The sequence below is a fragment of the Crotalus tigris genome, unplaced genomic scaffold (assembly GCF_016545835.1).
Source record: "Crotalus tigris isolate CLP2741 ecotype Arizona unplaced genomic scaffold, ASM1654583v1 scf7180000018809.685583, whole genome shotgun sequence".
NCBI lineage: Eukaryota > Metazoa > Chordata > Lepidosauria > Squamata > Viperidae > Crotalus > Crotalus tigris.
In genome coordinates, this window is record NW_024097207.1 from 496678 (window position 1) to 524254 (window position 27577).

Genomic DNA, 27577 nt, shown 5'->3' on the forward strand with positions numbered 1-27577 from the left:
AGAGAGACAGGGAAGCATGAGGTGAGGTGGATACACAACACAATATTTTCTGGAAGTTTTTTTTCATATATTTTCAAAACATTCAATAAAATTCAAAAATATGATTCTGGGAGATTCCAAGAAACTAAGACTGTCTATGACCTTCATGACGACCAGGCTGCAAATTCAAACATTGTAATCCTGTCCCGTCCCGTCCCATTCCATCCCTTCCTCAACCCAACTTTGTCTGTTCATGAGCTGATGTCATTTTGACAGTCATCAATGCTTTCCTCTAGTCTGAATTCATATGATTATGACTTACAAATAATCTTAAAATGTTAGTCATCCCATGCCAGGTCTGTACCCTATAAGGAATTGACTGACATAAGTTGGTAAACATTTTTAGTTCTTTGTTTACATCCTCAGTAAAAGCTGGAGCTGTACGATGAAGTGACACGATGAACTCATTCTCTGTACTTTAGAACTGTATCATTTATTATAATTACTATAGCTATTTACCATTATATTAATCAATGTTGACTGAACATATGTACTCGGACACAATCTGCTTGCTAAAGCTTAAAAATGTTATTGTGGGGGTAACCCCAATGTTGTTTCTAATCCTGTCCTAACCCCAATCCCGATCCTAATCTCACCCCAAAACTTAATCCCTATCCCGGTCCTAGCCCTTCCCCAACCCTATAAAACTCAATAAAAATTTCTATTAAAAAAAGAACTGTATGCATAGGGTATTCACATATATACATATGTGCATATGCATATGCATATACACATGGTTAAAAAAATAGAGAGCATACAAAACATATTGAAGATATGCTTCCAGTTAATAGTTAGAACATAAATGGTAACTTTCTTGTGCTTAAAGCATGGAAGATTGCAACATCTGCCAAGATGAAGAAATCATATTAAATCATTTAACACAGCACACTTGTTCTTTTACCCACATCTCCCCACCTCCCATAACCTCTGTCATCGATTAGGTAATAATTTCAGTTGAGGCAAGCTTAAATCAGTTTGCAAGGCACCCAAATGCTATATAAGTAGACAGCACATTTTAAAGCTAGCTATCCCTTGGCTTGGAAGCAGAAAAACAAGAGTCAGGATGAGAAGCATCTGGCTTGTCCTCTTTGGTGGGGCAATAGTTTTTGCTTTGCCTGTAAAACACGAAAAAGAAAAAATGGTGCTTATGCAGGTAAGGCCAAAGATACAAATGGAAGTGTGTGTTGATGTAAGGTAATTATATATCTATAATAATGTAAGAAATATAAGCAATAGCAATAACATTTAAACTTTACAGTGCCATTAACATTACTGATCTAATCATTATTTTTTATTCCTCACACACAAACACACATAAATACCTACACGTAATTATTTTGTTCTCTCCCAGAAGTATATAGAAAACATGGGATTAATGAAAATAGAGAAAGGTGAGAAAAAGATGCGAAAAACCCCCCTCTTGCAAAGATTGAAAGGTGATAGCTTCTAGGAATATAGAAGTATCTATCTATCTATCTATCTATCTATCTATCTATCTATCTATCTATCTATCTATCTATTTAGACGTCTAGACATCTAGACATCTAGTATTACACAATAGTGTTTTACTTGGACCTCAGCATATGTGTTATATTTATAAACAAACATCTAAAATTCTAAAATGTAATTTAAAATCTATGTAAAATATAATGGAAAATGTAACTGCGTTTAAATACCAAAATATTTTCTTACAAAGAGGACTTATCAAGAATAATAGTTGGGCTATTCACATTCATCCCAGGAAGCATTGTGGACATTTAAAATGATGAAAAATATGGGAGGATCTGTCCTAATTTTTACATCCAGCTCAATGCTGTAATGGAGTACAGAAAGTAGCAAGTGTTGTTATCATCTATAATATCTTTATTCTACCATGATGCTAGATAGATTGCTGATATTTGAATATTTGTCCTCTAATTTCTATCTTTTATAAAATTTGGAACAAGTACAACAAAAATGATGTGCTCATATGTGCCTTAAATAACTGCTGTAGATAACGGATTTGACCAGAAGCTTCTAAATCATTCTAAAATATAAGCAAATTAATTAATAGATTTATATATATATATATATTCTATTTCAGAAGTACCTAGAAAAATATTACAACTTTACATCAAATGGACAACAAGTCTTTAGAAGCAGAATCAGCAACCCCATGGCAAAAAAGATCAGAGAAATGCAAACATTTATTGGATTAGAGGTGACAGGTGATATAGACTCCAATACACTGCAGGCAATCCAAAAACCCAGATGTGGAAACCCAGATGTGGGCCAATTTGCCTTCTTTGCAGGTCAGCCTAAGTGGCAGAAGAAACATCTAACCTACAGGTAATCTTTCAACTCAAGTTCTCAAGGGAAAGGTTGACATAATTCATATTGATGCTAAAAGGAAAACCTCCTTCTGAATTTGGGTCCTGTTTATTTTTTCAAAGGATACTGAACTATACACCAGATATGGAAATAGGCATTGTTGACAAAATCATTGAGAAAGCTTTTAAAGTTTGGAGCCAAGTTACGCCTTTGACATTCAAGAAAGTTCCAAATGGCAATGCTGACATATTTATCTCTTTTCATTCTGGAGGTAAATAAACTATTACACATATATAATCTAATAATATGTTTCATAAATAAGGGGCTTATGGAAATAATTAATGCATTCGTAATTCTTACATCAGGACTTTTCTTAGTCTTAGAACTTTTCACTTGCCAAATGAAATACACTTTCTATCGATAGTATTTAGATTTTTTAACTATTGAATATACATCTCATTTCAGAATTCTAGAGCTTGAACATCAACACTTAGAAGTGTATTGTGTCCTCATAAATAATCACACCTAACTGGCATCTAACATTTGTTTTCCTAGTGCAAAGGTTTTTATTAGAATTCCAGTGTTTATTACTAAAATGACCCCAAGGTAACTTCACTGAAATGAAGCTTATCTCTCCCCATAAAAAAGTAGACATAAACAAAATTATGTACCCAAACATCTTGAGCAATGATATACATCTATATGTAGCTCCATTTATGCAATAACTGATCCCTCTTTCATTTTGCAGTGACTTTTTTAAAAAACATGTATATCCTTATCTTCACAAACTATCTTGTTAAGATCATAATTTGTTACCCCCTCTCCTCCCCAATAACTGGCAAAATTGACAATGATGCTGTACTGACAAAGTTTGTTTTCTTGCTGGGAGATCATCATCTGTGTTTGTGTTCAGTAAATTTCAGTTCATGTGATCCTCCTCATTACTTCTGATGAATCTAAGCATAATTTTATGCACCTTCAGTTTTGCTTAAAGCTGATGAAAAATGAAAGACAGAAAGTTGAGTATTATTGTAGAGTAGATGGCATATTACAGGAAATCTATTTTGGAAGTTTACACAAAAACACTAACTCATCTCAGGGACTAAAACAATGCCTGAGACAAGACAATAATTATTTTTCTGGCATATTTAGTTCATGGAGATTTTTATCCTTTTGATGGACCTGGTGGAATACTTGCCCATGCCTACGCTCCTGGTCTTGGCATTGGAGGAGATGCCCATTTTGATGAAGATGAATTCTGGAGCAATGGTGTAGAAGGTAATACTAAAGATAAAAGATTTGAGAACAAAATCATATTAAAAAGTTGTTTTTAAATATCTCAAAGATGCTTTTTCAAAAGGCAACTGGACTATGTTTTTCCTTGAAGACAATTTACTTCTCATCCAAGAAGCTTCTTCAGTTCTGAAGCTTCTGGAATGAGAAGCAAAACATTTTCAAGGATAATCAAAGTCCAGTTGTCTTCTGAAAAAGCATTTTTGGGACAACCAGGACCTGGTTGACTGAGAATCTCCATAGATGTTCTTAAAAATCCTTGTTCTCAAGAACAAACTTGCACAGAAAAATAAGATTTATAGTGACAGCTTACCAAAATGTGATGATAATTTTGATCAAACAATGATTCCTCTCACAATTGCAGTAGTTTAAAGCAATAAAATTTGTACATATTAGAAATGCTATTATAGGAGATTTTTGACTGTAGATAAGTAAAATACGATTGTAATGATAAAAGCAGGAGCTGGCTTGGGGCAGGGGCCACAAAATATAAAAATTGTTAAAATGACAAACTTGTCATTTAGATCTTATGGCGTTTCATATGAAAATGCAGAAATCTCATTTCAATGTTTTGGCAAGAACAACATTCTTCTAAGAATAGCAAAATGTGGTGATTGTGTAAGATTTCAGCCACACTTTTGAAATAAAATTTTAATTTAATTTTGGAGATTCGTACTTGTGATCAAGAGGATGTTATAGGTAGCATCTTATGAACTTGTTAGCAAAACAAAAAACAAGTAGGGAGGGGGGAAGGTGAGAATGTAATTAGAACTAGAAAAAGACACTTGTATGAATATCTCTCACAGAGAATTCTAAATAGTATTATAGAATTGTGCTGCCAGCCAGAACATAGTTTCAAAATCTGAAATGTGCACATTACTTTTGAAACCCCAAACCATATCCACATCTTCCTGAAATGAAGTAGTTTCATAACTTTCAAGCAGTATTAATACACATAGAAAGATTCAGGCAGAAGAAGGCAAGATTTGAGTGACTATAGTGGAGGATCACCAAAATGCTGGTGTTTTACTTTTATATCCAGCAGGAAGGTGGAGGATTAAAGTCACACAAGTGGCAAGCCTAAGTGTTTTGGGGGGGTTGGGAGGTGCCTACCCAATGCTTAAGTGCCTTATTTTTTTTGTTTTCAACTATATTGAATATTTAGTGAACATTTCCAGTATTCATCTATATGACACCAAGAGGAAGCCATAAAATCACAGAAGAATACAAGCAATTAAAATAAAAGAGGGTGGAGAATTCATAAACCTGATGGGACCAGGGCTAACAATTCATGAATTACACAGATCCATAAATATCTATTACTGTGACTTTTTTTTCCTTAAAAGTATTCCTTGTTATTTAGAAAAAACGACAAGGGAGCAACAATTAATATTTACTGTATCTAATAGTTGATTGCATCTAAGATTTTGAATGTGTATTTATATTATGATGCTTCTTATTACCCATGTAGGTACCAACTTATTCTATACTGCTGTTCATGAATTTGGCCATTCCCTCGGACTCTTCCATTCTCAGGATCCTAATGCTGTGATGTACCCAGTCTATAAGAAGCCTGAGGCAAATCAACAGATTCTATCTCAGGATGATATTAAAGGCATCCAGTATCTCTATGGTAATTTACAAATGCATATAGTCCAAAATATTGTAACTTTTAACAATTTGTGAACTGAGAAAGAACTAAGCTCAGAGTCAGTTATCTCAAACGTCTGCATCTTTTAAGTCTGATCAGCATGTAGATAATGAAGCACCAGCTTTTCCCCAGCCTAAGATGATTCTGGACTTTATGCAAAACTTTATGTAAATTGTATGCTTAATCAACAGGGAAGGATTTTTTTTCCCACTACTACTTTTATGCATCTGATGTTCTTTTTAGGAGCATCATCAAATCCACCTCAAGACCCAGTGGAAAAGGATGAACCAAGTAAACCCAACAGCCCAGGCAAACCAGTATTACTATCTGCTTGCAATCCTGGCTTGACATTTGATGGTGTGACCACTTTTCGGGGAGAAATAATGTTTTTCTGGAATAAGTAAGGCCCGTAATTTTCAACCAGAATCATTATCTTTTCTCTCTCTCTCTCTCTCTCTCTCTCTCTCTCTCTCTCTCTCTCCCTCTCCCTCTCCCTCTCCCTCCCTCCCCCCCTCTCTCTCTCATACACACACGCACAAACCAATAATGCTAAAAATGGCAAGAAAGTTGCAAGTTGTGGTTACAAGACCACAGACTTTGCAACGGGTGGTAAATCCAAGCTGATTGCCAAATGTGATCACATGATTGTGGGGGGGAGGCAGTCCTAATTTCAAGGAGAGGTTATAAGTCCCAAAAGTCCTACCTTTTTTGAAGTCCATTGTAACTTTGAATAGTCATTAAGCAAACAGTTGTAACTCAAGGGCTCCTGAAATATTTATATATTTTTGATTAATTCAAGGCTGTAATCATACTTAATAACCCTACCTTGGGTTTTAATGCAAAAGTTCTATGAAATTATCCTATGGGCTGCATGCAGCCAGAAGATAACGTTACTTTTCCATGATCTGCAGTGTTAAAAATTTAATAATCAGTCCTAATATCAAATAATGCCCTGAATGCCTGATAGCATTAAAAAACGTCTTTCCCAGCATCTTATTTTTTTTCCCCTTTTCTAACTCCTGTCTCTCTCCAATTAAAGAAAAAAAATGCTGTTGCCAAGATTTGAAATTTCAGATATTAAAAGTTATTTTAAAGTGCTTTCAGAGGTGCAGTGCTTTAAAGCAAATATGTGTTTCTAATAGATATTTTTGGCGAAAACTTCCCCAGTACAGACAGATTGATTTGAATCTGGTTTCTGAATTTTGGTCATTTCTACCATCTGGAGTTGATGCTGTTTCTGAAAATAATGAGAAAGATGAGACATTTTTTTTTAAAGGTAAGCTCTTATTATATATACTAGGATTCGCCTGTCCTTGTTCTGTATTTGATTCGAAAAAAATCTGAATTTTCTTCCAGTATTTTTTTGAAAAACTGGACAAGAAAAGAGCATGCCTATGACTCTTTAAAGCAGCTACTTCTTTTCCTGGAATTGTGTGGCAGTCTTCTGCAGCTGCAGGGGACATTTTTCGAAAGATATAGCTGCTTTAAAGAGTTGTGAGCAGGGGCTAAGTGCATGGCCTCATGTTCTCTGAAATATCTCTTCAGAGTCAGATCCAAAGTGCTGTAACACAACTGCGAATTCTGGGGTAAAAGCAGGGCTTTTTTTTCTCATAGAACACCCAGAACGGAGTTCCGGCACCTTTTTTGGATGGAACCTTGTAGGGTAGGCAAGGCGGGTTGTATGACACGTGTGAGTTCCGGCACCTTTTTTTCTTAGAAAAAAAGCACTGGGTAAAAGTACCAACTTAGCAAAAGAACTGAGCATTTTGTGTTAATTTAGGGAGCAAATAATCTCAGGCAAATAACCAGTCTTTTCTAGGTTGCCAGCCCTGGCAATAGTTTATTTAAATTATAAGCACTTCTTGCAGGTTTCCTATTCATTCACTTCTAGCAATCCATTGTATTCATAATCTGCTTGATTACAGGCAACCAATTCTGGGTCGTGAAAGGAGATTATGTACTTCCTGGGTACCCCAAGCCCATTCACAGTCTGGGCTTTCCAAAAGATGTCACAAAACTTGATGCTGCAGTTTTCAGTGCAAATGAAAAGAAGACATATTATTTTTCTTCAGACAGATACTGGAGGTATGACATAAAGTCAAATGCAATGCAAGAGGGCTTACAACTGACTTTCAAATGTCTTTGGCAGCATTTATGTTGTCTGCATTTTTAAAGAAAACTTGTTAAATGTTAAATCCAGCATACATTTGAGACTCCAGCTAATAACAGTCACTTCCTTGCCTGTATATTGGATAGTTAATAATAATAATAAACTTGGAAGGGACCTTGGAGGTCATCTAGTCCAACCATCTACTCAGGCAGGAAACCCTATACCATTTCAGACAAATGGCTGTCCAGTCTCTTCTTAAAAACTTCCAGTGTTGGAGCATTCACTGCTTCTGGAGGCAGGTTGTTCCACTGGTTAATTGTTCTCACTGTCAGGAAGTTTCTCCTTAGTTCTAGGTTGCTTCTCTCTTTGGTTAGTTTCCATCCATTGCTTCTTGTCCTGCCTTCAGGTGCTTTGGAGAATAGCTTGACTCCCTTTTCTTTGTGGCAGCCCCTGAGATATTGAAACACTGTTATCATGTCACCCCGAGTCCTTCTCTTCATTAAACTAGACATACCCAATTCCAGCAACCATTTCTTATTCCCCCCCCAAAAGTAAGTAATTAATAAAAACAATGCAGACCATTCGTATGCATACCTCATTTTATTGACAAGTGGCAATGTGTTGCACTGCATTATATATTTAAAATATTATGGCATTATTTCATTTCCAAATTGATTAGTGCCCTCTAATGGTAGCCACAGATATTATTTGATTACTGGACAGAAAATTTTATTCCTTTCAGAAAGCAATTATTGTAGAGCTGGATTTGAGGAATGAAAACTAAGTTGAATTACAATACTTTTGATGTCTATAAGTGCATTTACTGATTAAACCAATAAGGACAAAACCTCAAGTACTGTATTTTAGACTTCAACTCTAATCTATAAATAATACAGATTAGTAATAGCATCAACCTTGAATACAGAAGGTCCCAATTTTAATTTCTGGCATCTCCAGACAGAATGGAAAAGACTCTGGTCTTAGTTGAGAAAGCCTCTGTCAGAATATTGTTGGCTTTCCTTGGCTGATCAATGATCCAGCTCAGCTGGAAACAGCTTCCAATTTTCTTTCAACAAAGTAGTTTATAAGTTTCCATTGTGAAAGAAAACTTGGCTTCAAAGGAGCCTGTAGGAGATTACCAGACTGAACCCAGGGGAGGGGTCAAGCATATCATTAGTCTTTAGTCCCTTCACACCTACAAGAGATTTAAGGCCAACCTTCCTTGAATTCCATTGACTTTAGAATAGAATAGAATAGAATAGAATAGAATAGAATAGAATAGAATAGAATAGAATAGAATAGAATAGAATAGAATAGAATAGAATAGAATAGAATAGAATATCTTTATTGTCACTGTGTAACTCAAAACAAAATTTAATTCTATTTAATTTATCTACCCCCAATTTGCTTTGACTGGTAGCTCAGATTCTTGTAGAAAATGTATTATGCAATAAATCTGTATCAATTTGAACTGACTTGGCTCCTGATTTTCTGCTCTTGACAGAACTTCTAGTGTCCACTAACAAAAATTTCCACATTTTCCATATAATGATTTTCTGCACTATTTTTTGGTCAGATTTTAATCTTGAGTATTGTGTTTAGATCTGCAATGTCACTGGTTAAAAGGGATGCAGAGAAACTGAAATATGTTCAGAAAAGGGCAACAAGGGTAATCTAGGGACTAGAAACTAAGTCCTGTAATGGGACAATTAAGGAATGGAAAATATGTAGACTTGTGAAATCTGAGAAGGAATATGAGAGTATTCTTCAAAATACCTAAAAGGATATCACACACAAGGTCAAGGAAAGCCTGTTCTCTCTTGTTCCAGAGTGCAGGACATGGCACAGTAGATATAAATTACAGGAAGACATTCCAAATGTTAGAAAAACTTCCCAACAGCACTGTAACAGTGAAAATATTATCCAAAGAAGTGGTGCCTTCCCTCCATTTCAGGTAGAAGCCTTCTGCCTGGGATACTTCTGTCACCTTTCACCATGAGATGAGTGACATTTAAATTTTATTTGATAAATAAACAAATACTTTAATTTAGATTTCTTTTCTGAGTGTTGAACTTGGAGGCCTAAATAATTTCTTCCAACTCTATGATTCTAACTCCAATTTTGGTTTGGCTTAAGTTTGTTCCTTTTTCCTTCCTTTTCTAAGTTATGATGAAAACAGCCAGACCATGAACAGGAAACCCCAAAGGATCCAAGATGGCTTCCCAGGTATCACAGGCAAGGTTGATGCTGTCTTCCACTACAATGGTAAGGAACAACTCTTAAAAGACCTGAGTAGGGATTTTTTTTTACCAACACTGCTTTCTTTTTAAGGAAACATAAACAAAGGACAATTGACTTGAGAATGATTTGGACAAAGGTCCATAATCAGAAGCTCTGAAGGGCTTAATGAGTTAGCTATGTCCTCCAGGATTCCTACATAAGGGTATTTTTTTTAAAAGGGTATATTAGAGAAACTGTAATTAATCTTTGTGTATTACAATTTATAGGCCACTCTAGTCAGAACAAATCTTGAGTGGCCAATTTAATACATGCAATTCTAAAATATATAATATAAAATTTAATTCACTTTTAGTTTAAAATTTATATTTGTCCGCTGATTTCAATGCAACCCACTCTTTGCTCACTAAAGAATTGTGCCCCCCACTCTAGTTTAGATGAGTAACACAAATCTTAATCCTTTCCATCAATTCTCTCTAAATTTTATTGCTTGGAAAATGTGGACAGAATCTATCAGAAAAATCATTTCAGGCAAGTGTGTTGTATTTCTGCTGCATTTCTATACTTGCTAAATTTATAATTAATGTGCCCCCTGGTAAGTATTTTTCCATTTGTTGAAACTGTACATTATATTCATGTATATTTGCTTTCCTTCCCCTTTGTAGATGTATTGTATTTCTTTAAGGGAACACATCAATATGAATTTGATCCTAACACCAGAAGAGTTACTCGGATCCTGAAGGCCAACAGCTGGTTTTCATGCTGAGAAGATAAAGAAAAAAACTATTGAAACATAACTGGCTACTTTACATTGACTGTAATCTAGCATTGTATGTGAGAGAGAGGGGGGAGGAGAGAAAATATAATGTAATGTAATGCAATGTAATGTAATGTAATGTAATGTAATATAATATAGTAATATAATATAAGTACAATATATGTGGCATTCTATTGATAGGAATTATTAAATCAGTAGTGCTATATATATAATTGCTGCAAGATTATTATATGCACAAAAAGGGAAAGATTAAAATCCTGCAACAGAGGAATGAATGGTGAAGATGGCAGAATTAACAGAGATGACAAAATTGATGAATGTTATTGTATTGTTTGTTTGTTAAGTTATGTTGTGTTTTTATTGTAAACTGCCCGGAGTCCTGTGGGAGTGGGGCGATCTATAAATTTTAATAAATAAATAAATAAATAAATAAAATTTTTCTGATTAGAGAAAGATAAAAACCACATTTATTAGTAACAGGAAATCCCTCATGGACTTTTTCTGAAAAAAAATTGTGATTTATGGTTTAGAGGATCAGAAAGAGTAGATTTTGGAAAGAAGGAAATTATGTTGTTCAGAGAGAGAGGGGGGGGGAGAGGTGGTAAAATATAATTGCTACTAATAATTGCTATTTCCAGAAACTGCATCTTATAACTTTTACTTTCCTTCCTTTTTCTTCTCTACTTCTTTCTTTGAACCTTTTCACTTACTATTTTTCTTTCCTTTTTTTCTTTTAAAATTTGTATTGTTCTTATTTCCTTAATTTTTTAAAAAATAAAAATTATATATATATAAAGAACTCAGCCATCCTGTCATCAATTCATCTTATATAAGGATGATAAAACAACTGTGCTGAAAGACCAGGTTCTGCTAAATTGTCCTGCCAAATTTTTAAATGGAAGCCTACATGCAGTTCAGACAGGGGATTGCAATAAAAAAGTCACAGTAGTGGATGCCACTGTATGATTTGGGATGACAACTATCATTTTATTACAAGTAAAATAAAAAAATAAGGCTTCAATGGAGCCATGACCATGCACTTCACTTTTTTGACGCTCCATGGATATCTTTACCCACTGTTATCTGAAGAAATGAAAGTGTTCATGCTACACACAGGCATTTAGCCAGTGGTGGGATTCAAATATGAGAACAACCGATTCTCTGTGTGGATGCCACTTCTGGAAGTCCATTCTGGGCCTGGGCAACAAAAAATTAGCTACTGGTTCAGCCGAACTGGTGTGAACTGGCTGAATCCCACCACTGCATTTAGCTATCTGTACAATCAAATGGCACCCATTCATACCCTTCCCAGCCTCACAGAAAGACTAACTTAATTATTCTGCCATGTCTGGCAGAAAATCTGGTAGATGTTCTTCTCATCCATTACACAATAAGATAAATAAATAAGAAGATACTTTGCTGCCCTTTTAAGACATCCAAATTTGACTGTTTGAATAGGCTACCTCAGTGTTTCTCAATCTTGACACTTGAAGAGGTATGAACTTTAACTCCTAGAATTCCTCAGTCAGCATGGCTGGCTGGGAAATTCTAGAATTTGAAGTCTACACCTCTTTGAGTGGCCAAGGTTGAGAACCATTGGGTTTCCTCATTCTGCCTAATACAGGGGTTCTCAACCTTGGCAACTTTAAGACTTGTGGACTTCAACTCCCAGAATTCCTCAGCCAGCAAAGAATTCTGGGAGTTGAAGTCCACAAGTCTTACAGTTGCCAAGGTTGAGAACCCCTGGCCTAATGGAAAGCCTATCTCTCTTAACAAAAGGTTTATTATATCCATATATGTAACTGAAAAGCGGATTTAGGAGAAAAGCTTTTACATCCAGTGGTACATAAAAACTTCAGGAACCACACAAGTGATCAAGATGGAGTATCTATTACAGTATGCATAATATTATAAAGTTAGATTATAGATTGGTTTTGTAATCTCTGGAAACTCCTAAAATAGCTGGAAAGGACCCAAAGTATTTCTTCTAAAACCCATCACCCAAGATACAGCTCCAAGACAAATAAATCCATTCGGTCATGGTAATAAAACTCTTCCAGGCATGCATTGTCACATATATTGCAATGTAACAGGGAGAAAACATTGTATAAATCTTTTGGTGCTTGAAGTTCATTATTCCATTTTTAATGGAGTTCCATCAATACTGAGCCCTACTTTAACACGTCACAGTTGTTTAGCATAAACGGTTGTTTATTTGTATATACTTTATTTTTTTAAAAAAATGACAGAATTATAGAGTTGAAAGAGAAGTCTTCTAAGCCAAGCAGGAGACTCTATACCACAGGTATCAAACTCGATCACATCACGTAACGTATCGTGATGTATCTTGACAGGTTTTGTCTTTGCGGAGCTGTGGTGGGCATGGCTTGTGCGTGACACATCCGGCCCATGGATTGCCAGTTTGACACCCTTGCTCTATAGCATTCCAGACAAGTGGCTGTCCAGTCTTTTCTTAAAAATCTTCAGTGATGGAGCACTCATAGCTTCTGGAGGCAAGCCTTCCCACTGATTAATTATCCTCACTGTCAGGAAATTTCTCCTTAATTCTAGGTTAGATCTCCAATGATCTTCCACCATTACTCAGATGCTATGGAAAGTAAGTCAACCCCTCTTCTGTGTGACAGCCCCTCAAATATTGGAACATTGCTATCATGTCACCCCTAGTCTTTCTCTTTATTAGACTAGACATATCCAGTTCCTGCAACCATTCATCATAAGTTTTAGCCTTCAGACCCCTAGTCATCTTTGTTGCTCTTCTCTGCACTCTTTCCATAGCCTCAACATTTTTTGTATCATGGGGACCAAAACTGGATGCAGTATTCTAAGTATGGCCTTACCAGTTCAATTCAACTTGATTATTCAACAATAAAGTACATTTTGGTGTGATATTTATGGTGAGAAAGAGAAATTTAGTGGAAACACCTATAACGTGATTTGAAGTATCTGAAACGTTTTTGCTACATCCATGCAGGAATATACTCATGTTTATTTTACAGAAAGATTGGTTGGATATTAGAAGAAAATTCTTGAAAGGAACAATTCCACAATGGAGCCATTTGGATGGCTCTCGCACCAAGCCATAATTTCATCTAAATTGTGTTTGCATGACATCACAACAGAAATACAAAAGAGTTTTCATTATGACCCCATGAAGCACATTTGATCATGTGTCTCCTTTTCCCAAACACCCAGTAGTAAATATCTGGATTGGAGATCCTTTCCACACTTGAGCAATTGAAGCCAAAGGGGGGCATATAACAGTGGAGAATTGCTGGGTTTCCTGGATTAAGTTGAAGGTTGAAATTAATTGTTTACAGTATTCTTTCCAGTTGTAGGATTGTATTATCTTTCACTAACAAATATATTAATTACATTATTGTTACAATACCAAATGATGAAAGCATGATAGATAAAAAAATGATCTGTAAAGATGGATAGTGAGATAGCCAAAATTTGGTGGAAAGATAGCTTAAACATTAAATTTATATTTTGTCTTTTTTACTGTTCATGAAAACTGAGGAACACCCGAAGCTACTTTACACTAGCTATATTCACACAACATTTAAATCAGGTTAGGACAACATACCAAATTTGATCAGTATTAACCTGAGATACCATATTTTCCGGCGTATAAGACTCGGCGTATAAGACGACCTCCGACTTTGGTGCAGATTTCCATGCCTAGAAAGTCATCTTATACGCCGGAAACTACCGTAATTTCCAGCGTATAAGACGACTCGACGTATAAGACGACCCCCAACTTTTGCGCCAATTTCCATGCTTTAGAAAGTCATCTTATGTGCCAGAAAATACGGTAAGTTTTATATGGCGTAGCAAATTACGACCATTTATTTGATTAGTTTACAATTTAATGTGTCATGCAGCACCAGAAAATGGATTGAAGTAATAATCAGATTCTATATTGTATGAACACAACTATGGAACCAGATCATTGGTTCATCTACCTTGTCTGTCTGCACTAGCTCCTGGTTGCAGGCTATCTCAACTGGGACGTTTTGGTGTACCATTAAACTCAGTGAAACTATGACCTCCCCTAAGCCATTTAAAATAACTGACAAGATCCAGACCTATGAAGAAAATATCATCATGAATCTTTAAGGTCTAATGTTTATACCACATTCTTAGACTAGTTCCTCCATGCAATTACTAGAATGAGGCATGTAATCTTCAGTCTTTCTATTTGCTAAAATTTCTCAGAAATAGTCATTTCTCCAGTCCAGTCTAATGTGTTTATAAGTCATTACTAAGATAGGGAAACTTCCCTTGCATCACTGCCCTTATATTATTCACATCCAGTGGAGCTTCCCAGGGCTTGTTGAAACTTACTAGAAGCAGGCAACTATTCCTCCAACAGCAAAGAAAGAACTTCAAACGTACATATTCAAGCACTTTCTTCTCTAGATAGAGCTGTGGGAGAAAAAGGATGTTTTCTGGAAACTGCATAACTGTTACAGTAGAGAGTAGAGTATTTGACTACCAGAAGGAATTGACATCCAGATTACAGGTGTATTGGGTGAACAACAGAAAGGCCTTCTGACACAGGGGGGAAATTTTTCTATGATAGGAGTGTGTGATAGATTAACTTAGCTCCTTAGAAATTGTCAAAAAAAATCAATTTGTAGAACAAAGGAGAAAAAAGTATAATGATTTAAGAAATTGGTCTGCTCAGGAACATCCCATGTCTAATCTAATCCTCTAAATGGCCATTGTAGCAGATTTCACTGAATTAGAATCAATAAAGGGATGAAATGCAGACTAATTCACTAACTATGGAGTGACCTGATGTCAGTTTTCTTATCGTAATTCATATATTAATCAGTTCATCAGTACAAGACTGTTTTGTGTCATAGCGATTTTGTGAATCTAGATAGCACAATTTATCATCTCAATCTCAATTGCTACATTTTCCTTCTCCTTTTAACTCTTTGCTCCCATCTGCACAACCACAGATGTATATATATTCTTCCCATAGGATGATATTCTATTCATCTGATGAAATGCACAATTATTCTACAAATTCTTGTATTCTAATAACTGCATTCATCTTTATGATGCCACAGAACAGTGAGGATTTTTCCTGCAATGGATTAACATTGCTACTCCTTCTCTAGAAATTCCAGCTATACAGTGCAAACCTGGAAGAGATATTAAGGAAAAATAGTGTGAAATCCTTCATATAATATATTAATAAAATTTTGTTCATCAGTGCATGCACTGACTAAAGAGATACTTTCCTATTTTATGCAGCAATGTTTTCAACATCTGGCTGAATAGCTAGAATATATTTTCTAGAAAGTTATCCCATGTTCAGCTGCTAATTTTTACTTAAATTAGAATAGAATAGAATAGAATAGAATAGAATAGAATAGAATAGAATAGAATAGAATAGAATAGAATAGAGCTGGAAGGGACCTTGGAGGTCTTCTAGTCCAGCCCCCTGATCAAGCAGGAGAACCTATACCGTCTCAGACAAGTGAATGTCTAGCCTCTTCTTAAAAATTTCCAGTGATGGAGCACCCACGATTTCTGGAGGCAAACTGTTCCACTGGTTGAGTGTCCTCACTGTTAGGAAATTTTTCTTAATTCCAGGTTGCTTCTCTCTTTGATCAGTTGCAGGATTATACTGTATATTTCTGTTTTCATCATTTCTATGTTTCCTATTCAGACATTATTTTCCACAGCAGTTCTCCATGCAGTACAGACCACTTTAAGAAATATTATAAGTATTTTAATCTCATCATGCAGATAGGAAGTTTGACCATTGTTTTTCTACTAATTCGGAGTTTTCTCACTATTAATTAAGATGCTGAAAAAATGAAAACGAAATTAGAAAGTAGCCTCCATAGCTCTTTTGTTGCATGCTGCCTATTTTTCCTCCCCCCAAAATTAAGTGCCACAATACAATTTAGGCAGGTAGCTCTCTATTGGCTTTGCTACAAAAGGTGGGAAAAATAGTGACTAACTTTTAACAGTGATTCAGTTTGCTTAACCGTGGCTTATATTCCCATCAACACTGACAGGGCAAGCCCCTACTATGTAAAGAGACAGCGAATCCCTCTCTCTTCTAGCACTGATGATGTTACCTAATTGGGAAATGAAAGATCTGCAAGAAAACAACCAATCTCAGAGAGTACCAAGGACCCTACTCAGTTTACTTAATAAGCTACATTATATCTTAAACTATACATTATGGCTTAGTGTAAATTTGCAAACAAATAAACAAACTACAGGAATTGCCTCCTAATCTTTGACTAATCAGTGTAAGAGTTTTCAGTTCCTCTGAAAATGTTTCTTTGCTAGACCCAATTTTTTTCAAAAGTATCTTTAACACTTGTCTATCCTTTGGTCTTTTACCCAGAAGAATAGCAAATTTCCAGAATCATTTATGGAAGGAGGAGAAATTGCTATTTCTCTCACCTAGACACATATGCAATGCATGGAGCAAGAGACTTTTAGGAAGAAGCAATTCACATTTGTCTGAAGGACAGTATAAAAACCTGCATTTTCAAGTTGACAAGAAATCTGGTAGCAACTTTTCAGGCTAACGTATTTTGTTCAAAAGTGCTAGCCAGATTTCTTCGAAGTTATTATTGGTTAATATGACTGTCATCCTATAATGGGAAGACACGATAATCTTTCATTGGTCTATTCATATTCAAGAGATTTGTTCAGATTACCCAATGAAGAAAAAGTCAGAGAATGAAGAATGGAGACAGTGTGCTTGGCTCCATGCCTCTTGGAAATGGTTATACAGCTGTTTTAGATAATACAGGTAGCCCTCAACTTACAACAGTTTGCTTAGCTACAACGGCACTGAAAAAGTGACTTATGACCCCTTTTCACACTTATGACCATTGCAGCATCCCCATGGTCATGTGATTTACATTCAGATGTTTGACAATTGACTCACATTTATGGTGGTTGCAGTGTCCCAGGATTACTGTATGTGATCACCAGTTGTAACCTTCTAACAAGCAAAGTCAATGGGGAAACCAGGTTCACTTAACAACGGTGTTACTAATTTAATAACTGCAGTGATTCATTTAACAAATGTGGCATGAGAAGTAGTAAAATGGGGCAAAATTCACTTAGCAAATTTCTCACTTAGCAACATAAATTTTGGGCTCAATTGTGGTCGTATGTTGAGGACTACCTATACAGTAACACACCTATACACACAAATCCTTTCCATAAGATTTTCAAATGAAGCATTCCCCTGAAGTGGCCTCTTTCCAGTTGGTGCTGTTCTGGGCACAGTTTTTTCTGGTATCTATCTCATAGGAGGTTCTAATATAAGCTGTTTAAAAATGCTAAAAAGGTAGGCATCCATAAAGAGTTTGGCTTAGGAAATGTGGGGGAAAACATGTATGGAAAAAAACAATTCCCATGCAATGAAAACATGTCTATAAATAATGAGAAGTCAGCTTTTGAGTCAGAAAGGAAGAGTGGGAGATGTCCAAATACAAATAAATTTCATTTATTTATAAAACGTCAGTGAAGGGGGGAGAGGGGAATTACAAAATGAACCATACCCAGAAACAGAGGGTAATTAAGGTTGTCATGAGATGCTAGCTCATTATCTGATATTTCAACACAATATCGCTACTTCCCTTTGTCCCAAAACATCCTGTTCTGTCTTCTTTACCCAAAAGAAATGTTAGTTTGCTGCTAATGGAGTCATATAAATCAAAATACTGGCAGGAATGACGAATAACTTCTGATTCTTATTACGAAAGTCTAGAGGAAATTGACTTGGTGGTCCAGATGTGTGAATGTGTTGAACTTCATAGATGGTTCAAATTTTCTTTCAGCCCAAAGAGATTCTTGGTACTACGCATTATTTGGCATCTTACTAGCTAATGTAGTTTGCATAGAGGCTCACTGATAAAGGAGGAATCAGGAGCCTACAATTCCCAACAAAAGAAAATTAATACTGGCCATGAAAAAGCAAGAACTCCCATATAGAATGAGCTTGCTGATGGTTTAATTGTGACTTTCCAGATGCAAATGCACACGAATCATTGTAATACCAGGAGGAAACAGGTATAATTTTATGTAAAGGAAGCGGAAGCCCCTTTCAGGAAGGGCAATAAAAATAATTACTTAAGTCACACACACAGGTTAATGGGTTCAGTTTTAGCGGTGATGAGCGTGTGCTATTGAAAGGACAAATTGAAGTAGATCACCCTGGATAATTTCAATCTATGTGGTCACTAAGAAACAATGCCAACTTGATGATAGATATGAATCATAATTGGTTTATTTTTTAATAAAGAAGATGTGGATGTTCCTAAATTTTTAACTTCTAACACTTATTCCCAGTGCCGCCATTTTCCACATTAAGCAACATTTTTGTGAAAAAAAAAACTCTCTGGGCATATGGCACACCTGAGTTGAAAACATCTAGATGATCATCAAATGGCAACCAAAGAGTTTGGATGGCCTATATAATTTTGTTGTCATTTAATGGTCATCCAGATCATCACTGCAGCCCAGATATGGCACTCTGAAGAAAGAAGGCATTCTAAAAGTTATGTGGAAAGAAAAAAAAACATTTTGCTAATAACAGAAGCTTCGTAAGATGTTTAATAATTGTTTTCTGATAATATCTCAGAGTTGCATAACTATATTCCAGCTGAGGCTACTTCTGGCTTTTGAGCTACATGAGATGCCGGGCGTATTTCACAAAGTAACCTGAGAAAATCTGGATAATGATAAAATCATAAAATATGATTCTCAGTGGTAGGATTCAAATAGGTGAACAACCGGTTCTCTGTGTGGATGCCACTTCTGGAAGTCCATTCTGGGCCTGGGCAACAAAAAATTAGCTACCGGTTCTGCCAAAGTGATGCAAACTGGCTGAATCCCACCACTGATTCAATTAATCAAATACCAGGTCTTATACCACATTAGGCTTCATATGTAATAACCAGTAGCTTTAATTGCACCCAGAAGAAAACTGAAAGCTAATGCAGCTCACACAACAAGGATGTAATTTATATAAATCTAGGGACATCCAATGCTGCATGTACCACTGCATTCTGGATCTGTTGTAACGTGTTCAAGGGCAACCTCCTCTATACTGCATTGCAGTAATCCAAATGGGAAGTAACCAAGGCATGAGTGGCTGTGATTGCTTAAGAAGACAAAGGTTTCCCTAGCTGCACTTACCACCTGCTCCTTGAACAGTAACCTTCAAATCCAGAAGGCCCCCAAATTGCACACCAGTTGCTAATTTTTAATGCAGAAATAACTCATGCCTGTACAAAAGAGATGGTTTGCATCCATCAAAAAAAGGGACTGAGTTACTCGGCTATAAATTCACAGATTTTCTGGAGGGAAATTTAAACTAAACAGCAGGGACAGGGAGTTAATTGATACGGAACAACCTTGTCCCCGGCAATCTAAATATCAGTGCATGTAGCATAGATGTGTGTGTGGACAAGAATACCAACCTTACTATCAAACAAAATGAAGCCTCTAATAGCGAGTGCCACACAAAGTGCACTAACCAAATAGGTGGTAAGACAATAGGGGAACTCAGGCACTACACAGGTTAGGTAGAAAGGAAACACAGGGCCACTCACAAAGGACTCAAATGTTTATACACCAATGCACAGAGTATGAACAGCAAACAGGGTAAACTAGAAATTCAGGTTAATGAGGGCAGATACGATATTGTTGCCATTACGGAAACATGGTGGGATGAAACCCACACACAGAACACACAGCTAGAGGGATTTAAATTATTTAAAAGAAACAGACCAAATAAAAGAGGAGGTGGAGTTGCTCTCTATATAAGAAATAACTACATCTCTACAGAAATAGAGCACAACAATGATAAAAACTGTCTTGAATGCATTTGGGTCAATATAAAAGGGGGAGGGAATGACATTGCCATAGGTGTATACTACAGACCACCCAACCAAACAGAGGAAATAGATGAACTTTTTGCTAGTCAGCTAACTAAGGTATGTAGGAAGCATATCACAATAGTAATGGGGGACTTTAACTACCCTGACATCAACTGGGAGAGAAACTCCACACCAAGTGGAAGATCAAACAGGTTCCTGGCAAACCTAGCAGACAACTTTGTCTCCCAAAAAGTAGAGAAGGGAACTAGGGGGTTAGCCATTTTGGATCTAATTCTCATTAACAGAGATGAAATGATAGAAGGTGTTAAAGCCATAGGAACCCTGGGAGGAAGTGATCATGCAATATTAGAATTCAATATTATAGAAGCACAAGCAATAGAACACAGTCAAACTAGAGTCTTGGACTTCAAGAGAGCTAATTTCAATAAACTTAGAGAGGGCTTGGGAAGGATTCCATGGATGAGAATCCTCCAGGGGGAAACAACTCAAGAAGCATGGGAAATTTTGAAAAATGAGATAATAAAAGCCCAGTCTACCACAATACCAACGAAGAGGAAAAACAACAGCTCTCAAAAGAAACCAGCATGGCTGCATAAAGAACTTTCTGACAAATTGAAAGATAAAAAGGACAAGTATAGAAAGTGGAAAGAGGGAAACATAACTAAGTCAAAATATCAGCAAATAGCCCGAGCCTGCAAAGATGAAGTGAAGAAAGCCAAGGCTCAAAATGAACTAAGGCTTGCGACCAAAGTCAAAAATAACAAAAAAAGCTTCTTTCAACATGTAAAAAACAAGAAAAAAGTGAAGGAAATGATTGGTCCATTAGTGGGTGGAAGTGGCAAGAAGGTGACAAGCAACAGGTTGAAAGCAGAACTATTTAACTCGTTTTTTGCATCTGTCTTTACACAAAGGGAAAAATCAGACCAACCTATCAAAAATAGTGCCATAAAAAACAAAATAGAAACACAAGTTAAGATAGGTAAGAAAATTGTAAGTGAGCATCTGTCCAGCCTAGATGAGTTCAAATCGCCAGGACCAGATGGATTACACCCCAAGGTTCTCAAGGAACTGGCAGATGTGATATTGGAACCATTGAACTATATTTTTCAAAGATCCTGGAACACAGGGGAACTACCAGAGGACTAGAAAAGAGCTGATGTAGTTCCCATCCTCAAAAAAGGAAAAAAAATGGATCCAGGAAATTACAGACCTATCAGCCTGACCTCAATACCTGGGAAGATCCTGGAAAAGATAATCAAACAATGAATCAGTGAACACCTAGAGGCAAACAAAGTCATTACTAAAAGCCAACATGGTTTTGTCAAAAATAGATCATGCCAGACAAATCTTATTGCATTCTTTGACCAAGTGACAAAATTAGTGGATCAGAGGAATGCTGTGGACATAATTTACTTGGACTTCAGTAAGGCATTTGATAAAGTAGATCACAACCTACTACTTGATAAGATAGAAAAATGTGGGGTAGACAGAATCACCACCAGATGGATCCGTAGTTGGCTGTCGGCCATACTCAGCGAGTGGTCCTCAACGGAACTGCATCTATATGGAGGGAAGTGTGTAGTGGGGTGCCCCAGGGCTCTGTTCTTGGCCCAGTGCTCTTCAACATCTTCATCAACGATTTGGACAAAGGGATAGATGGGGAACTCATCAAATTTGCAGACGACACCAAACTGGCAGGAATAGCCAAGACTCCAGAAGACAGGCTTAAGATACAGAAGGATCTGGACAGACTTGAACACTGGGCACTAACTAACAAAATGAAATTCAATGGTGAAAAAAGCAAGGTTCTACATTTAGGCAAGAAAAACCAAATGCACAAGTACAGCATAGGTGGCACCATGCTCAATAGTAGTAACTGTGAGAGGGACCTCGGAGTCCTAGTAGACAATCACTTAAATATGAGCCAGCAGTGTGCTGCAGCTGCCAAAAAGGCCAACACAGTGCTAGGCTGCATTAACAGAGGGATAGAATCAAGATCACGAGGAGGATTAATACCACTCTACAATGCCTTGGTAAGGCCACACTTGGAATACTGCATCCAGTTTTGGTCACCACGATGAAAAAAAGATGTTGAGACTCTAGAAAGAGTAGAGAGAAGAGCAACAAAGATGATTAGGGGACTGGAGGCTAAAACATATAAGGAACGGTTGCTAGAATTGGGTATGTCTAGTTTAACGAAGAGAAGGACAAGGGGGGACATGATAGCAGTATTCCAATATCTCAGGGGCTGCCATAAAGAAGAGGGAATTAAGCTATTTTCCAAAGCACCTGAAGGCAGGACAAGAAGCAACGGGTGGAAACTCATCAAGGAGAGAAGCAACCTAGAACTAAGGAGAAACTTCCTGACAGTGAGAACAATTAATCAGTGGAACAGCTTGCCTCCAGAAGCAGTAAATGCTCCAACACTGGAAGTTTTTAAGAAGACACTGGACAGCCATTTGTCCGAAATGGTGTAGGGTTTCCTGCCTGAGCAGGGGGTTGGACTAGATGACCTCCAAGGTCCCTTCCAACTTTACTACTATTACTATTATTATTATTAAGTGCAGGAAATCAGGAGTCCGGGCATATATATTCAAATGAATATATAGATTCATTGCAAGCTGAAACTCTCTACAAGAATCTGAATTACTAACAGTCAAAGCAAATTGGTGGTAGATAAGAGTCAATGGAATTTAAGGTGGGCTGGACTTAGATCTCTTGTGGGCATGAAGGGACTCAAGGCTGATGATGCATTTGACCCCTCCCTCAGGCTCAGCCTGGTCATCTCCTACAAAGCCTTAATTACTACTTGGTTGGTCTATTGTAATGTGCTTTATGTAGTTGTGCCTTGAGAAGCAACCACAAAGCTACAACTGGTACAGATAGATTTCTAATAGGACAATCCCAACAGGTTGGAATAAAACCTATCTTGAAGTTGTGCATTGGTTGTCAATAGATTTTTCAAGCCTAATTCTTGCCCATTTCTAAAAATTCTCATAGGTGGAATATATAATTCTTCCATTTCCTTTACTTATGAATGTCCTATCTTTTTCATTTTGATGGTCTACATCTCTCTGGCTTCCCACGTTTCAGTTAAATATCAAGCAACTCTTCCATAGTGGCTTTTTCAGTAAAGAAAAAGTGAATCACCATAGAGAAAACAGAAGAGGAAAAAAAAAGCCCAACTGTGCCACCTTGCAGAAATACAGTTCAAAAGCACCAAATGAATTACTACCGAAAAACTAAAGCATTCCAACGATGAGGTGCCAAAACAAGGAAGGAAATTAGAAGACAGATTTCAATACATTATGCAAAAACATGGCCTTAAATAGTGAATTTGCTTTATTCCCTGCAGTGCTAGATTGACCAAAACAACAACAACCAAGAAATCAAAATAGGTTTGATGGACTCATTAAAATTCATTACTTCGAAGGAGTGGTTTTCATGCCCATCATATTTCAGAACATAATTTTATCCAAAATAAGATTCTTCACTTCCTTAACTCTAATATCCATGTGGTAATAGTCAAATAAAATAGTACTGCAATGGTTCTTCGCAGTTCATGGTGTTGGTTATTACATTTAAAGCCCTGTGTGGCATGAGTCCAAGTTACTTGAGGAACCATCTCACCCCAATGGGACAGGCCCACTTCACTGGTGCCAGCAGAGGAGGCATGTTGCAGACTCTGTCAGTTAGGGAATACCAGCTGGCAAGGCCAGGAGAAGAGCCTTCTCTGCTGTTGCTCCTGCCCTTTGGATCCTCTTGCTTCCTGAGGTGAGATTGACTCCCATCCTTCTGACCTTCCACAAGAGCCTGGAGATCTGGCTCTGCCAGTAAGCATGGGACCCCAATGGAGAATTATCACACTGGAGGTGGTTGATGGGACAATAGTATACCCCACCTCCTCCTCTGCGCATCTGCTTCCTCTCCTTCCACTTTTTAATCATATTTTTTATTTTTATTTTTAATGTGTACATGTGTGTGTGTGTTTACTGTTTTTAACCTTGTAAGCTTCCCAGAGTCATCTTGTGGCAAGATGGACATTAAACCAATTTAATAAATAAACAAACAAACATCATTTAAAAAGGTTTCTCTATAGCACCTTCGTTTTCTCTCATATTCACGAGTTAAAATAGCATCCTTAATGATGGGGAAAGACTGAACCTTACACTGGTCAGGGAAAATACATTTACTCTAAATTAGTTTCATAGCTAAGGCCAGATAAAATGCACCAGATCAAGACTGCCAAGTCAGATTCCTGGCAATTGCCCAGACAAGTTCCTTCTTCTTTCTCTTTTCTTTTTTTTTTTTTTCTTTTTTTTTTTGGCAAAGTTTTAGTAGTGGTTTGCCCTTGCCTTCTGTTTCATTTTATAAGTTAAATGTACATGCCATCTATCTCACTCAGAAAAGCAACTCTTCTTAGTTTTCAGAGAACAGCTGATCCAAGCTGGCAACTGGTAGGGCTACAATTCATGGTCACCTAGTCTCAGGACCAGTGCTTTAAAACCAATGTTCCTCGCTCCCAACCTTTTGGGCACCAGGGACCAGATCCATGGAGAGAGTTTTTTCCGCAGATTGGAGGGAGTGTGGTTTTGCCTGCTGCCTGCATCCTACGGTTGCTGGCAAGGGGTTGGGGACCCCTACTTCAAAACTACTGCAGCAGAGTGGCTCTCATAATCTTAGGGTATTGAAGCTAGATGATGATCTGGTTGCACCGTTATGAATTATGTTTGAGAAATCATTTTGAAGTGCCGGATGACTCAAGGAGAACATGTTTTCCCTGTCTTCAAAGTGTGGGTGGCAGAGAGATTCTAGAGGGCAGGAAAACAGTCTGTTAGATGTTGACAGGCCGATGTAATTTCTTCTTCTTCTTCTTCTTCTTCTTCTTCTTCTTCTTCTTCTTCTTCTTCTTCTTCTTCTTCTTCTTCTTCTTCTTCCTCCTCCTCCTCCTCCTCCTCCTCCTTCTTCTTTTTCTTCTTCTTCTTTTGATTAACTAAATTCCCTACATGATGGAAATGCTACACAGGTAGTTCTCAACTTACGACCGCAACTGAACCCAAAATTTATGTTGCCAAGCGAGACAGTTATTAAGTGGGTTTTGCCCCATTTTATGATCTTTTCTGCCATGGTTATTAAGTGAATCATTGCAGTTGTTAACTTAATAACACAGTTGTTAAGTGAATCTGGCTTCCCCATTGACTTTATTTGTCATAAAGTCGCACATGGTGATCACATGAACTTGGGACACTGCATCTGTCATACACATGAGTCGATTGTCAAGCGTCTGAATTTTGATCATGTGACCATGGGGATGCTGCAATTGTCATAAGTGTGAAAAATGGTTATAAGTTCCTTTTTTCAGTGCCATTGTAACTTCAAATGGTCACTAAATGAATTGCTGTAAGTTGAGGACTACCTGTATACATTATTTACATATTTGGATTTTACAAAAGCCCTTAACAAAACACTCCACAATGTTCTGATTTTCTAGTTAGTTAAGCTTAGCCTTGATGGCTTATCAATTAAGTGGATTCATAATGGGCTCAAAGACTATGTCAAAGGATCAAGGATTCCTCATTAAACTCATACAGTATGAGATATCAAGTCCTGGGACCTCCTTTTCAGTGCATTAATTAAATCCTTAAGTCAAAAAGGTAATGGGAATGCAAATGATACAAAACAGTGTGCGGCTGAAAGCAGAAATAAAATTAAAAACAATTGGTTCAGATGAAGAGTATATCATTTAATGGACATAAATACAGAGCTAGGAGAAAATAAATCATACATGCAGTTATAAGATATGACATCACATTTTATCATAGTAGGAGCATAGTACTTGTGATGATGATGATGATGATGATGATGATGATAATAATAATAATAATAATAATAATAATAATAATAATAATAATAATAATAATAATAATAATAGAGTTGGAAGGGACCTTGGAGGTCTTCTAGTCCAACCCCCTGCTCAGGCAGGAAACGCTATACCAGTGGTGGCGAACCTATGGCATGGGTGCCAGAGGCAGCACTCAGAGCCCTCTCTGTGGGCATGCGCGCCGTCACCCCAGTCCTAGGCCTTCAGCTGGGTTTTATAAAACCTTTTCCCTTTAGGCCTCTGCACCATGTACAAAAAAAAAGAGGTTCAATCAATCAGTCAATTTCAACTTCTTGCGGGAAAAAAAAGATCTTGCAAAGTTGGAATTGATTGATTGAACTTTTTAGTCCCACCCAGTCTGCTGTTACCACCGCAGCCACACTCACCCAATGGGCCACACCCACCCAATGGGCCACATCTACCTAATGGGCCACACCCACCCGGTACCTGACGATGCATAAGTGGGTTTTGGGTTGCAGTTTGGACTCTCGGTCTCTAAAAGGTTCGCCATCACTGCCCTATACCATTTCAGACAAATAGCTGTCCAGTCTCATCTTAAAAACTTCCCAGTGTTGAGCATTCACAACTTCTGGAAGCAGGATGTTCAACTGATTAATTGTTTTAACTGTCAGAAAATTTCTTCTTCATTCTAGCTTGCTTCTCTCTTTGGTTAGTTTCCACCTGTTGCTTTTTGTCCTGCCCTCAGGTGCTTCAGAAAATAGCTTAACTCTCTCTTCTTTGTGGCAACCCCTGAGATATTGGAACATTGCTATCATGTCACCCCTCATCCTTCTCTTCATTAAACTAGACATACCCAATCTTGGTATTGTGTCTTGGTATACTTGGTATAGATCTTGGTATAGTAATTAATTAGAAACCAAAGTGGGATGTGACTGCAAAAAGAGGCATGAATTCTCTTGGAAGATTTTTAAAAATCCCTAACCTAAAATCCAGCAGTGAACCAATTGCCCAGAAAAGTAGTAGATTCAAACAAAGATTAGAAATCCATCTGTCTCAAATATTTTCGATTCTTGTACTCAACAGAGTGTTAGACTCTGTGGCCTCAATGACCTATTCCAACTCCAGAATTCTCTGACTAGTTAAGAGGTCTTATACATATCTTCCTCCTTTCTAAACTCACCCTAAACACCAATAAAATAAGGTGGGTTTCCCAGGAGTATGGAGAGGAAATCTCTGTGAAAGACCAACAAACTAAATGAGATGCCCATCACAGGATTATCCCTCTTTCTTGCAAATTCTATCTTTATTTTAACTTTTAGCCTCCAGTAGTGAGACCTGTGTAAGGTGAAGATAATGTTAAGCATTACTATTTGAATATGTTCTCATAACTGGGGAAAAA

The 27577-nt window shown here is 37.0% G+C and overlaps 1 protein-coding gene across 2 annotated transcripts; it reads left to right on the forward strand.

The window, feature by feature from the left end:
- Positions 1–730: 730 nt before the first annotated feature.
- On the forward strand, positions 731–11424 carry LOC120313881 (stromelysin-1-like). 2 transcript variants are annotated; one of them, XM_039356262.1, is made up of 10 exons: positions 731–1192; positions 2123–2367; positions 2472–2620; positions 3502–3627; positions 5114–5275; positions 5537–5693; positions 6436–6569; positions 7219–7378; positions 9568–9668; positions 10307–11424. In XM_039356262.1, exons 1-10 carry the CDS (start codon positions 1103–1105, stop codon positions 10405–10407), a joined length of 1425 nt encoding a protein of 474 aa, XP_039212196.1. In that variant the 5' UTR covers positions 731–1102; the 3' UTR covers positions 10408–11424. The 2 variants fall into 2 exon arrangements, with proteins under 2 accessions (XP_039212196.1, XP_039212197.1); XM_039356263.1 differs by having other exon boundaries at positions 2126–2367.
- Positions 11425–27577: the final 16153 nt, after the last annotated feature.

What these genes read in the sequence shown, in the direction of transcription:
- LOC120313881 (XM_039356262.1), top strand. Translation starts at nt 1,103, where the DNA reads ATGAGAAGCATCTGGCTTGTCCTCTTTGGTGGGGCAATAGTTTTTGCT. An exon ending in AGGCATCCAGTATCTCTATG is followed by an intron (nt 5,276 to 5,536) that starts GTAATTTACAAA and finishes TGTTCTTTTTAG; the next exon opens with GAGCATCATCAAATCCACCT. An exon ending in TGCTGTCTTCCACTACAATG is followed by an intron (nt 9,669 to 10,306) that starts GTAAGGAACAAC and finishes TCCCCTTTGTAG; the next exon opens with ATGTATTGTATTTCTTTAAG.